At 38.0% G+C, this 14,089-nt stretch overlaps 1 protein-coding gene across 5 annotated transcripts in view; it reads right to left on the bottom strand.

The window, feature by feature from the left end:
• Nucleotides 1-14,089, bottom strand: part of TNRC6B (trinucleotide repeat containing adaptor 6B) — a 119,395-nt gene that overhangs the window by 38,620 nt on the left and 66,686 nt on the right. For all 5 annotated transcript variants that reach the window (XM_058022896.1, XM_058022899.1, XM_058022900.1 and 2 more), the window contains one exon: nucleotides 1,824-1,911. In XM_058022896.1, coding sequence (XP_057878879.1) covers nucleotides 1,824-1,911 — 88 coding nt within the window. The remainder of the gene's footprint in view (nucleotides 1-1,823; nucleotides 1,912-14,089) is intronic.

The following is a 14,089-nucleotide window of genomic DNA, read 5'->3' as shown; positions in this document are numbered from 1 at the left end:
GTACTGAACAACTTACTAGGTGAGAGACCACACAGGAAAGCTGGCAAATCTCTTTCGTATTCAAAGCACCAATTCCTCAATAAACACAGCACTGTTATCAAGATGATCAGTACAGCCTTTTCAAGTTTCCCTTTTATCACTCAATATCAGCACATAATCTTCAAGTCTTTACTCCTTATTCATAAGGGTATGCTCTTTCTGGTTTCTACATACCTTTTTTGTACTTGAACATTAAACAGCACCAACACCAAGGCAAAAAGACACTGGAGAGACCTTATCCGTAGCAACTGCTCTTTTGCACTGTTATTTGGAGATTAATCAACTGGATGAAGACAACTGACACACATTTATCCAACACCCAGTTTAAATTGATAGACTCAAATTGGTGAAAAAGCCCTGGATAAGCCAAGATTTAACTGAGGTTGGCGCTGTCTGCTCTCAGCAGAAACCCACAGAATGTAAGAGTGAACACTGTGATCTTCCATCACCTGATCTGTTACTGAAGCAACTGAAAAACAGTAAAGTACTGAAAAAAAGTAAAGCCTTTTGCTCTCAGTTTCATATCATCATTGAAGTTGGAAAGAACAGTCTCTGGAAATCTAATCCATAGTTCCCACCTGTCCTCTAATCCACACCTGTCCTTCACCTGGCCCCAAGAGGCTTCTCAATTAGAAACAAAATCATCAAAACTGGATTGCACAGGACCATGTGAAACTCAGCTTTGAGCATCTAAAGACAGGGGCAGCACCACAACCTCTCTGGGAAACCTGTTTCTATGGTGGCCCAGCCACATACACACACAAAAAAGGAGTCTTTTTATGATTAGGAAGACTTTGAATATGTACATAACACATTATGCTTTGCCAATGGGCACGGTGGAGAAGAGTCTGCCTCCATCTTTTTACTCCCTTCCACAAAATATTAATGTACATTGGTGAGATCTCCTGAGCCTCCTCTCCTCCAGGAGGAACAGTCATAACACTCCCAGCCTCTCCTCATTTGTCAGATCCTCCAGTCCCTTAATCATCTTAAAGGCCTTTCGCTGGACTTGCTCCAGGGTGGGTGCACCTATCCTATACTGGGAAGCCCAGAAAGGATTTTACTGGCAAAAAGCATGGATAATGCCCTAAGGGACTCAAGCTCCTGTGTCAAGTTAATTCCTAGGACAACCTGCCAGATGTTTTGTGCAAAATACAAACCTTCTAGTACACCAAGTTTCAAACTTGTTTTCTTAGCAGAATCAATTTTTGGTGACTTACAAATTCTCCACAACTCAGACTTGAACCGGCAGACTTCAGTAAAAGTGCTATTTGCTACAGAAAATGTAAAATGCAAGTAATACTTAGCACAAAACATAAACAGAATCTTCAGTAGTAAATACTTCATATAAACTTCCTTAATGATATTTTAGAAAAAGGATCTTCCTGCTCTAATAAATCTTTACTCAGTTTTACTGCAAGAATTGCAAAAGCCCATCAGTATTTCAATCCACAAACACCTCAAACAAGTAGCAGCTGTGTAGAGAGAGATCCAAAGAAGCCATATTAAGTAACCTAAACACTTGATATCAAAAAAATTCTTTCATTTTACATAGCACTCTAAGGAGAAGAAATATCCAAGTTAAACACTTCAGTTCCAGGAAAATGATGCAAAAAAGATTCTTTAAAGAAGCCTCACTCTAAGAGTGGTGCCTTTAAAGTGCTTTTAAAGAGCACCACTCTTCACCAATCCGTTTTTAAGTTCAAACACAAAAATTTTAACATCTTATTACCACCACTATTTATGTTTCAGCTGGATAAAAGAATTCAAATATCAAAACCCACCTTCTGAGCAGAGTCCTTCTTTTTCTTATCCTCCTTCTTCCTTTTCTTGTCTTCCATTAACTGTTCTTCCCTTTCTTGCTCCTTCTCTCTGCCAAAACATGAGAAACAATGGTCTGAGTACAATCAAGTTGTGTAAGAGCCACACAGACCAGAAACCTCTTCCCTGCAAGAGAGACAGTCAAGTTATCACACTCCTCTTATCATACTTCATTTCTAGCTGAGGGTTTCCATCCAATTGTGATAAGAAAAGCACCTTCCAGCTCAGTATGGCCACAATCATGCCACATGCTGCATAAAGGAAAATTCCTTTTTTCAGATCAGGTCTGTTATGGCAGTTTCCCACATAAATTAATCACACAGCTGATAATAGAAAATATCTTCAAGACATTTTGGCCAAAGTACTCCTATAATTGGCTCATGCTATTATTTAACGAAGAGTCTCATGAATCTTTTCATATGGTAAAAAAATAAAAAGGCAAGTTGTAATTTAATATAAGATAGTTTGGTCTGATACAACATTTATCTTCACAAGGGGAAGAGATTATTCTATTGCCTGTAGCTATGTCACTTGTAAGAGACTAGAAGTGTCACATCAAATCAAACCTATCATTTATTATACAAATCTCTAATTTAATTTCTAGGCTATTGTATCCACCCACAGAATTTTTGTGATGAAACTTGTAATATAAATTACTTTCCAGGGAATCTATTTTTTCCCACAAGAACATTCTTTCAAAAAAAGGGGAAAAAAAATACATGCAGCTGCTATTGTTGCCAAGCCATCATCTTGTTGCTATGTTCTGTATTAAATATGAAAGTACCATGGAATAGTTAATTTACTGCATACATACTATTGGCTGAGCTGTTTCTATGGTGAATCACATTTTTGTTAACCAGTTCTCTTCACCTCCTTATAAAGAAATTTAAGGCCAAATTTCCAGCTTACTTGGAGTAATTTCTTTTTATAGGGAAAGATTAAGACAAAGATCATTAATGTAAAAAGATGATTTGACAGATGAGGAGTAGGATCAGAGACTCTACAAATGGGAACCAACCAACAACTATATTCCACAATCCTTAAGAAGAAAATTTTATAAAAATCAGAACAGCATTAAAAACAAAACTAGAGTTTATAATAGTACTGAACAATTTTTTTTACACCTAAATCAAAGGACTTTTTTGACCACAGTTTAAAAAAAGAGTTGAGTGAGCTTTGCTGTCATGTTGTACAGACTTGTCCTTGAATTGCATCTATACAGTAAAGGTAAAAGAAATGTCCTTCTTTTCATTTTCACTCATTACTCCAAAGCCAGGGTGCAAAGAGACATTTACACAACTAATGCCTACAAAAGTATTTTGAGATGCCATGTATAAACAGCTTCCTGATGGAGGACTTCCAGGAACTCTCTAAATGACCAAGGTCCTATAGAGAGTAATAAATTACTTTGTGGTTTCCTGAAGCTGGGCTCCCTTTCTTCATGGATGGATAAAATTGATAAGGGCAAGATGAGTCCTTAGTAACAACATCCTGAGGTTATCACCAAATGCAATTACTACACTTTTTACAGTGAAGCACTGGGGGGCTTAGTGTACTTTGCACTGCCTGTCATAGCATTGAGACAGACTTTTTTATTTTCTTTGAGCCATAGATTGTGAGCAAGATGAAAAAGCATTCCTGTGACACCCTCATCATTTTAAGTTGCTACTTTTACTATGTTTACTACTTTTATCTTGTCAAGCTATGTATGCCTTTTGGGCTGCAGTGCATGCTACAACTATACACTATTTCCAAAAAACTTTCTTGCAGCAGGCAAATGTTTAAAAAGATGTTTTAAAGGAGATGTCTCAAAAGAGCTGCTGAAAAATGGTAGGATCAAAATACAAAATGACTTCCATTAACTGCTTGGCACACAGGCAGCTTTCTACTTAAAAGCACTTTCCTTATTTTTGTGAGCAGATGAGAAAGGAATAGGAAAGAAAGAGAAAAGAACCACATTCACAATCAGAGCTGAAACTACGGCTTACAGCGATATACAGCCTTAAAAGGATTCCAGGACAAAAGATCCATAGCCTGAAAGTAATCACCTAGTTATGGTCTGCCTTTGTGATAAATTTAGGACATGGAGATTGCAATTGCTGCTGCCTTGTTTTTTGATCTATGTGGACTAAGGCTGCAGAGAAGCCCTTTTGCTTTGCATGACAACCTCCCCTTCTGCTCTTTTAGTAGAGATTTAATATTCCATTGGGTGCATCCTCAACAACCACAACACAGCAGCAACCAACACTTGGTTTACTTCATTTACCAAAACTTTATTTAGGCTTCAATTCACATAAGCTCCACTAAGGTGGAAGGGACCTATGTGAACACTTGGGCTTCACCACACGTAGGAGACCACAGGAGCTCCTGACAAAGCGCTGAGCGAAACCTCACAAACACGTCAAAGGTACAAAGTTACACTTTCCAAATGACAGAGCAAGAATAGATGCTACAGACACACTAACAAGGTACAACCACGGTGAAAGTTCACTGAACTAGAAGGGTAAGTATCTTATTGTTATTCTGGGGAACACGAGTGCTGTCTTCTCAATTCTACTCTTCGATGCATTTCACTAACATTTGTTTTATGATAGATGATTTTCCCCTTCAGCTGACTGCAAGATGCTTGTTGAATACAAGTTTAACTTGCAGTGTTAATGTTCTGAGAAATTCAACATCAACAAAGCTTTCAATCACCTCCTCGCTTTATTCCAGAGATAATGCTGCCCATTAGCATCTTATTAGCCAAAACACAGTTCTGCCTGGCCTGCTGAAACACAGGGTCCATCATGCGCTTTCCAATAAACAGCTGCTCACACTGAGGAGATCAACAGGGAGAGAAAACCCATCAACTGCAAGCAGAGTGAATTTAGAGTAATACAATGGGGTGTGGTTCCGGGTTTTGTTATGAGCACACTGTAATGGGAACACGGACACACCACAACCCTGAAGAGGAAGTCTGCTAAATAGCAATCAGCAGCCAGCTTTTTAATCTGGTTTTTTTTCCAAGAAAACATGTGCTGATCTAAAAATATGACCTAACTGCACTTTAGGATCTCCCACAAAATCTTAGAATCAACATAACTGAGAAGTATTTTAAAAGCATATTACAGATTTTAATTCCAAGTGTTTAAAGTAAGGCATATTAACAGTTTACAGATTATGAGAAACTGTAAATTGTGATCCAAAACGTTATCTTCATTCTAAAAAACGCAAACCCTAATAAATCCAGTACCTATGATGCATTACACCTTATCTATGTTCTTAAAACAATCTCTTCTGCCTAAATCAAAAGAAATTATTTTAGAGAAAAGAGGTTTTTTTCCACTAGTAACTAGAGACATAACAGAAAACAGTTGTGAAGCCCATGTTATCAAAACATCCATTTTAGAGGCAAAAAAAAAAGCAAAACCAGACATTCAAGAAACAAGTTCTCCCTCAAAACAATTTACCTGTTTTTGGAAATTGTTAATTTCCTGTAAAATTCTAATACTAATTTTTCCAGAAAATTCTATTTTAGAGATTGTTCTGACAACACGATGGGCTTAAGGCACAGGTAGAGGACAGAAGTTGCCTTCAAAGGCAGCTCTTGTTGTCACAAACTGAACCATGAGATGAGATGACGCGCCACATATTGCACACTATCTGCTGCCAGCACACTTTGATAGGCAGAGATAAAGCGTCACACAGAATTAGTCTACACAAACCCCATAATCCTCTAAGGTCACCCTCAAACTAAAACTGTACAAAAAAGGTAAAAGTGAAATGTAAGAAATGAAAACTCCTAGAATGGCACTTTTGTGCATGCAACTCCCTTTCGCGACACCCCAGGACAATGGTGTGAGAGTTTGGAAGCTCCTCACAGGTGAAGATGTGCACTGCCAGTACTGTGAGTCCTCCTCCCTCCTCCTGACCTCACACTTTACCTCATTTCAGCACAGTCAACTTGAGTAAGCTACACTGTGACACAGGAGTGGCAATAAACTTCTACAGGTGCACGCTGTTCTTTGTGTTGTGATAAGCACAGGACAATTTACAAACCTGCTTCCAAATTGTGAGCCAACCTGTGCATCCTCTTTCAGAACACTGGGATTCTGAAACCACACTTGCAGGACCACAAGCAATTTTTCTATCTATATAGCTACCACATCACCTGAACTGCCAAGTCTTCCCTCAAGCCATCAGCCACAACTAGCCAGAACTAAAGGCCTTCACCCTAAGCAGAGAATGATTTGCATGCACAGACCACTGTCACTTAGAAGCAAAACCTGAGCTATTAATAACTCTTTCTTACAAATAAGCCTCTAGTCATCCAAAATATCAGACCACAAATATATTTCAAGTCTTTTGGAAACAGCTGGGAAGACTCAAAACTCGATTAAACCAGAAATTTATCCAACAATAAGGTATCCAATACTGGTCCAGATTTGAAGCAAAAGGATTTCAAGTGAACTACAAGCACCTAACTTCTCAACACTGCTGAAAGTTTTCTCGGTATTAAGTTATATAGCCTGGATATCAGCAGAATTAGGCATCACACACTGGTGTCTCAGATGTGTTGCAAAACACCTTTTAACAAGTTCAAGTCCAGGGGCAACTTCCACAACAGAAGCTTCCTTCAATCCACACAGGGACAAAATCTCTTACAGCCAAGTTAAATGTCTTCAACAGTGCTATTTCAGAAAACCTTGCTGCTGCCACTGGCAAGTGGTATCAATTTACTTCAATTTTATTTCTCTTTACTAAGCTCTGTCCTTGACCTTCACTTGTTTGGACTTTTTCTGGAACTTAGATGAGTATATGGGAAGCAAATTCAACTCACAGTAATGCATTAAACAGCATAAAATTATTACAACTAAGGGTCATAAGCAATGAAGAAAAGGCATATTACCAACTCACAAGTGAGTTCTTTGAGGTGCAAGCCCTTCTTGCTGCAGCAATGAACACTGGCAGCCTACAGCTTGAAAAAGGGATGAAAGCTTTTAAATCATATCAGGAAGCTGGATGTCAGACACCAAAAATGAAGCAAAATTAAATGCACCACAACTGGAGCATAGAAATCCTTACAATTTTACTTCACTTCCATTTAACATATCCCACTCAACAGGCATGCTTCATTATTTCAGCAGCATGAGAAGAGTGTGGCATGTACAAACATGCAAGTGTGCTCCAGTGCATTTAAAGAGAACATCAAACAGAAGCAAGATGTAACACAGCATGGAATAAATTCCAGGGCTGACAGACCCTACATTCCTAAAAGGTAAAATTACTTCCACTAGACTAAGCCATGTAAATAAAGAGTTATGATCTTGCTGATCAAAGAATCAAAATGGGATTAATACATTCTATTTTAAAAGAAGTTAAAATACTCAACATCACAGCCTTCTTTCTTATTAGGCAATGTTTGCATGCATAGATTAGACAGCCATACAAAATATGCTTACATGGCAGATAGCCATTTTAGAAGTCAGTCTTTAGGCTGAACTGACAAAAACAGAATATGAAATTACTTTAGGCCAAGTGATTTCTGATGCTTATAAGGAAAAACAATTGATACTTCAGAATAGCATTCCTGAAGACCTAGAGTATAAAATCTTCAAAGAGGGGAAAAAAGTTATTTGTTTGCTTGAAGTGAGACAGAAATTCAAACCATCACTGAAAAACTCCAATACCGATGCAAGGTTCAAAACGGACCATCTAGGAAAAGGATTATTGTCCCACACTTTCTGAATCTAAGTGAAATCTCAATAGCAGAACTCAGCCCTTCAGAGTATGAAATTCAGACTTTCATATTTGCAATATGTATAAATACTACACACATATACTACATCTAAGATAAAAGCCTGTCCTCTCTCTCTCTCCCAGGGAAAGCTGTGGATTTTATACAAACACAATACGTACTCACCACGTATTAAATAAAAGACAGAAAGGGTGTTTTTAGAAGTGCTCTTAAGCAGCATCTTCAAAAGATTATTCCTTTTCAATAGTAAGCTGCTTTTTCTTCTCTTTGGCTGGAAGCCAGAACAGCGTCAGAGCAAGAGAGCTGCGCACTTTACCAGCGTGGCTGGCCCCAGCGATATGCCTTTATCGCAGCCCAGCATCAGCAGCTGGCCACTGCTGGGGATAACAACCACCTCCACACACCAGCAAACTCACTCGGCTCAAAGGACGTGTTCTAAGGAATGCTCCTCACCAACTGTTATTACACTTGTTAACAGGAAAATTAATTCTTTGTCGTGTAGTCTACAGATAGAATTTTGTGATGTATCCATATGCACCGTTATCTATCCGTATCTTTGTGGTGTGTTCTATATATATTCTATACACGAGCATAAAGGGGTCTTTAAAGAGCTGGATGATATGAGCCCTACAGTACAACAAATGCTCACACAAATTGAGGGTTTTTTCTCAGCTCTTCAGCAACTGAAGGGGGCAACTTCAGTTTTAAGAGTCAACTGTTCATAAGAAAACCTTGAAATATGTTAAAAAGATAAAAAAGATTCTAAAAAATTCTGTATTTCTTGCTTGCACTCCTTTAAGCAGAAACACTCTTTCCAGCTGTACAATTTCTATCTATTGACATATTAAAAAACTGGCTTCCAGATACAGTTTGAAGTTCCTACATGTAGCCAACTGATAAAAAGGAAAGCATTAAGAAAATGGAGAGCTACAGCCAAAATTCTAAAACGTAAGAACTGAGCAAGTTTTCTCCCCTACTTCAGCCTTTAAACACTTTGGAACTCATGCAGAACTATAATTATTATTTCATAGCATGCACAACCATGCACACCAAAGACACAGGTAAAGTGCGTTTAGACAACTGTGAAATCTGGTAAAATTAGCCCAAGAGTGGCAAAACATGAGGTCAGAAATTTGCCTGTAATTAAGATGTCCGGTAATGTAGCCTTTTAGGACATCCCTTGGGCAAGACACAGTTCCTTTCAGGATTTAAAGATTTTATGTGATGATCAAAAAGCTTTCTTTTCCTCTATAAACTACTCACACATGTAGAAAGCTGCATTATCTATAAGTGCTTGCCAATAAAAATACCTGTGTCATTTTGACAGCCACAAGAAACAGCACAGACCAGTAAAAGGGTAACAGCTACCAGAATAAAATCAAGGAAGAACCTGTGCCTGCTACAAGGACACAAGTCACTTATTTCACTGGGAAGAGAGAGCTGGCAATCCTCAAGATCACTGTCTTCCCTCTTTGAGAGCCAAAACTGGACACAGTATGTTAAAGATGGACTTCAAAGCGTTGAATGCCTTCTCCTGACCCACTGGCTATATCCTTGCTAATACACCACAGCACATGGCTGGTTTCTTCACAGCAAGGACATCCTGCTGATTCACATTCTACTTTTTCTTCCACAGGACCTTCAGGTGTTGTTTCTGCAGAGCTACAGTCTAATCAGTGGATGTCTAGTCTAGGCTATAGCAGGGGGTTCTTTTGACACAGGTGTAGTACTTTCCATCTACAAATGTTAAATTTCAAGAGGCTTGTCAGGCCCTTTTCTCCAGCCTACGGCATTTCCCCTGAATGGCAACCTTAATCTCCAGAGGAGTCAACCATTCAGCCTCATTTGGTATCACCTGCAAAGGTGCTGAGGGTCTGTCCCATCCCAACAGAGCACGTCCTTAACACACACGCTGAACATGAGCAGCACCAGACTGCCCTGCTGCCAGCGCACTGCTGACCAGTACCAGCTCTGTGTCACCAGCTGGAAATGCAGCTCTGGAATACTTCCTCTAAAAATGCATTAGCATAGAACAAAAACACAGCTCCGTACTTAGTGGTCCAGTGAGCAGGAAACTAATTACTGACACATCCTCTGCAGAAGGACTGCAGCAGGCAGCTAAATGAGCCACCCTCCACTCCAGGTCTGTACCAGACACCACTGCATTCAGCAGCCCAGGTCACTTCCACAAGTGAGGCTCAAACCTCACTTGGCAGCTTTGCCAATGTCTTACTGGGGCTTTGAACATGTTACAAACTGGGACACCAGTATTACTGCCACCTTAATAGTGCATTCTTGTAGATATGTATGAGAAGTGCTATTAAAATAATCCTTACTATCAGTACAACTGCAGTTAAAAATGAAATGCCAACTCCTGACTACAGCATAAATTTGATTTTAACAAAAGAACTCTGTACTTTCTTAGAGGACAAACTTCTGTCTTAAATGCCAAGAAAAGAATTATTTTTCAACACTAAAAGAGTCATAGGAAATTTATTTATTTCCCATAGTAAGGTAACTATGCCACAGTGCACACAACAATTATGACACTTGTTTTAATGTCAGAATGTGACACTTCAGAAAAGAATACTGATAAGTATAATACAGTTTAATCAAATGAAACATTTTCTGCCAGAACATCATTTGGGGCACCAGCATAGGCTGCACAGACAGTAAAAAACTGGATTATACAGAATCTTTAACAAGCAGTTACATTTATTTTAAACTTTGACATTTATATATATTTGTGCTTCTCAGTCAATAAAACCCTAGGACCTAAAAGCCATCCTGGTAAAGATCCAGACTATCTACAGATAAAGAACACACTTAAAGAGGAAGGTGAAAATAAAGAAAACATCAGACAACATTATTACAGTGTTACTTGCTGCACTTTTTAACACACTTGAAAATAGTGGAGGCTTTCTTATCATTCATGATATGGCACTTCAGATCAAGAAAAAAATTAAAATATAAATATCAGTGAAGCAGTTTCTATTTAGTGGCTATTGAATTACTGGGAAAAAATCCCTCACCAAACCAAGCCAAGACACAGTCATACTGCTTACAGGCAGCTTCTACTGAACTGCAAGATGCTTGAATTCTACCTGCATGAGGATATTATAAGGATACCCTTGCAGTTGCAGTGGTGTAATTTACATTTCATTTTGGAAGGAATCTGACTGCTTACTTTTATTCAGTTTCCAAAGAAACACTCTAAATTTATATGCTACAAAAACCAAAACACTTTATGCAAGTTAAAAGTCTGACAAGCACATTACATACCTCCAGATCTGTGTAATATTATAAAATTTTCCACATGCAGTGCTTCAGGGCACTGTAGTAATGAAAATAACATTTATCAAACTGTAAGTCATTATTTTAATTATACTAAATCAGAATACTAAAGGTAGAATGTATTTAATTTTATCAGTGTGAAGTTAAGAACAAGGCTTTCCACACTAAGTTATTATTCATTGGTTGTAGGTCAAAGTGGAAGAACCAGCAAGTTAAGGTTGTTTTTTAAATGTATTAGAAGTTCAAACAACTCTGTACAGCTTGCTCAGATTTTCTTGGCAAAGGTATTAAGGTTTGTATTTTCCACTCCATTTATTACCTGAGGCAATATTTATTTTTAACAGGTAAGAAAATTCATTCAGTTACTTGCTGCAAATATTCAGTTACAAACTTCCAGGCCTGCCATGATCCATATCAGGAAGTCTAAGTTAAGGCAGAAGCAAGTAACATATTTTGCAGCTCTGGAAAATGCTGTATAAATCTCAACAAATTACTCTATCTTGGAACAAATCTACCTAAATATATGTTCAGCTGAAGCCAGGCAGGTAAATTCTTAATATTCCATTACTACAAGGCACACTCCACAAATTAAGGCTTATAACTAGGGTCATATAAAGCATGGGGGTTTAAATAACTGCTGTTTTTCAAGACTACAAACCATTGTTTATTCTCAGTAGGGACAAACACTGCTCCTCTTCATCCTTAGGCCAGCTAAGCTGAGAGCTGAAGCAGGACTAAAGACAAGTAATAAAGCCCCCAGGAACAAGCTGTCCAGCCAGACTGCAATAAAGCAGGACAAAGATCCAGGTGCTTTTAATTTGAATTCACTGTACTGCACAACCATAAACTGGCACTTACATTCAGCCATGCCTCACACTTCACTGGGCAAGCTGCTCACCTTGCTGAAGTACTTCAAATAAAAGTTTTGATGCCCCTTGTTCTAGACCACACCTATGCGTTTTGTGCAATGAATAAAATGCAGATATAGCACTGTGTAGGAAATAAAAAGCCCTGTATTTGCATGTGTGAAGCATGGCAAAGAACTATTTAATGTTATTGTGCCTTATATAATTAGGTAAATGTCTAGCTGGCTCAGTCTTGAAACAGATGTATACTTTTCAAAAGTTCCTCACTATCTTGTAATTTTAATGACAGTATGTAATCATAACCTTCCTCTGTCAGTTGAGGAAAAAACCTCACAAGTGACTGAGATTTATATTATTATGCAATAGTCAAATACAAGATGCTATAAGAGCTGACTATCAATCTTGACAATCACAAAGCTCAAATACAGGCAACATTCAGTCTGAAGAAAGAACTTGTTTACCAGCTGAGTATCATGGATTAGTGAGCTCTCAGAATGCAATAAAGATTATATACAGTGAAGTTGCATACTCAACTCAAATGAGAGAGATCGGTAACAGGCAAAATCCAGTCTGGTCTGTGAGCAGATAACACACGCTCAAGTTCTCATGTTGACTCTGAAATGCAACTGTCACATCCACTCCCTTCTCACCCTCTGCCCCCGTTAATGATCTGCTTCCTTAAGAAATACCTGCTATGTTTAGCAGCTCAGTAAAGTTGCGTATGCTTGTTTACTTTTTACCTTTTTTCCCTTAGAATGGACTTGGGGGAGGAAAGGATGGCATTTACTAACACATGCTGCAAAACAGAGCTTTCCCAGGATATGTAACAAAACAAGAGACTGCATGACCTGCTCAAGGTTACAGAATGACTCCATTGCTCACTCTGAATTCAAAACTGGTATCCTTCTGACTCCTCCTGCATTTTCACTAATAAAATAATACCACTACTGAACACTTGCAGAGTTCCTTTCATCACAGGATGTCAAAGGCCTTTATAAATATTAATTAAGCATTGCAACAACACTAAGACGTATGTAAAACTTAATTCTGCACATGAGTAAACCCAAGCAAAGAATAAATAACTATGTTCAAAGCCACAGGACAAGTCAGCAGTATGGAGAGAAACGGCTCTTGCCATTAAGGAGCACTCCATTAGAAACAAGGACATTAATACCTCAAATGTGATGTGAAGAGCCCTTGATCACCAATACATTACTGTAAAACCTGGCCATGTGCAATCCTGCAAAGACCACACTAAATTTCAGGCAGCATTCTTAGGAAGACACTAACTCTCTCTTCCTCCAAACACAGCAAACAGTTCCATGAGACTTTTTAAAAATTCTGTATTTTTTGTTTGGCAACTTCTTTTAGTGAAGATAAGTATGAGTGTGATATTCTTTGGTAAATTAAAATTACCTAGTGATATTGAGCTCAGACACAATTCAAACATGAATTCAGACCTCACAACTGCAAGTAAGCTACTTCCTAACATTCAATCATGTACTCCAGTGATTAAGGAAGCAAAATACCAGTTGGTTTTTTTTGAGAACTCAATGTCCATTCTCTAAAAAAATAACCACAAGTCCAATAAAGTGCACTGTTTTCACAAACTATACTGGAGTCATCACTTGAGTGAGTACTCAGCGATCTTATAACTTGAGATAACATGTCCACATCTGACCTGCAACAAACATGACTCTTTTGCAACTGTTTTCTCTTTCCGATAACTGAACTACAATAAATCAACCCCAAACACTGATAGTTTTACTGTGAAAGCTGACCACAATAAAACATATGCAAGTTAATTGCTTCGATGTACTGCCATATTTGCAGACTTTAATGACAGAAGTGAAATTAATTTTTGTATTTCTTAAAATTGTTGTTAACCTACTGAAAAACCCCAAGATGACCAGCTCTAAACTCCTGCTAAAAACTCACTTTAAATTCAGTTTAATTTTCATTACTCATTTTTTCCTCTGAAAGAGAATCTGACATTAATGTCAGCAAAAAATACTTCTGCTTTGGAGAAAGACAAAACAAGTTGTGCTAAAAATATTTGCAGATTCATTTTGCAGTGAACTCTGTATGAGAAAAGGAGACTGTTGTTGCAATGTTAACAAAGAAGTTCAATGAAAAATTATGTAATGTCACCCCAACAGACCTTCAGGTTTTTCAAGGGTTATTATTTTTTAAAACATTCTTAATAGTTCAACAACCAATTTTCCTTTGCACCAAAATAACAAGATTCAGTGAAGGCTGACAAAGAATTAGTTGGCCGAATGGAAAACAGGTTTGTGTGTTGTGTTTTACATAACAAAGTATGCTTTTC

Source organism: Melospiza georgiana, chromosome 4 (assembly GCF_028018845.1).
Source record: "Melospiza georgiana isolate bMelGeo1 chromosome 4, bMelGeo1.pri, whole genome shotgun sequence".
Classification (NCBI taxonomy): Eukaryota; Metazoa; Chordata; class Aves; order Passeriformes; family Passerellidae; genus Melospiza; species Melospiza georgiana.
This window is presented reverse-complemented; position numbering and strand designations above follow the sequence as displayed.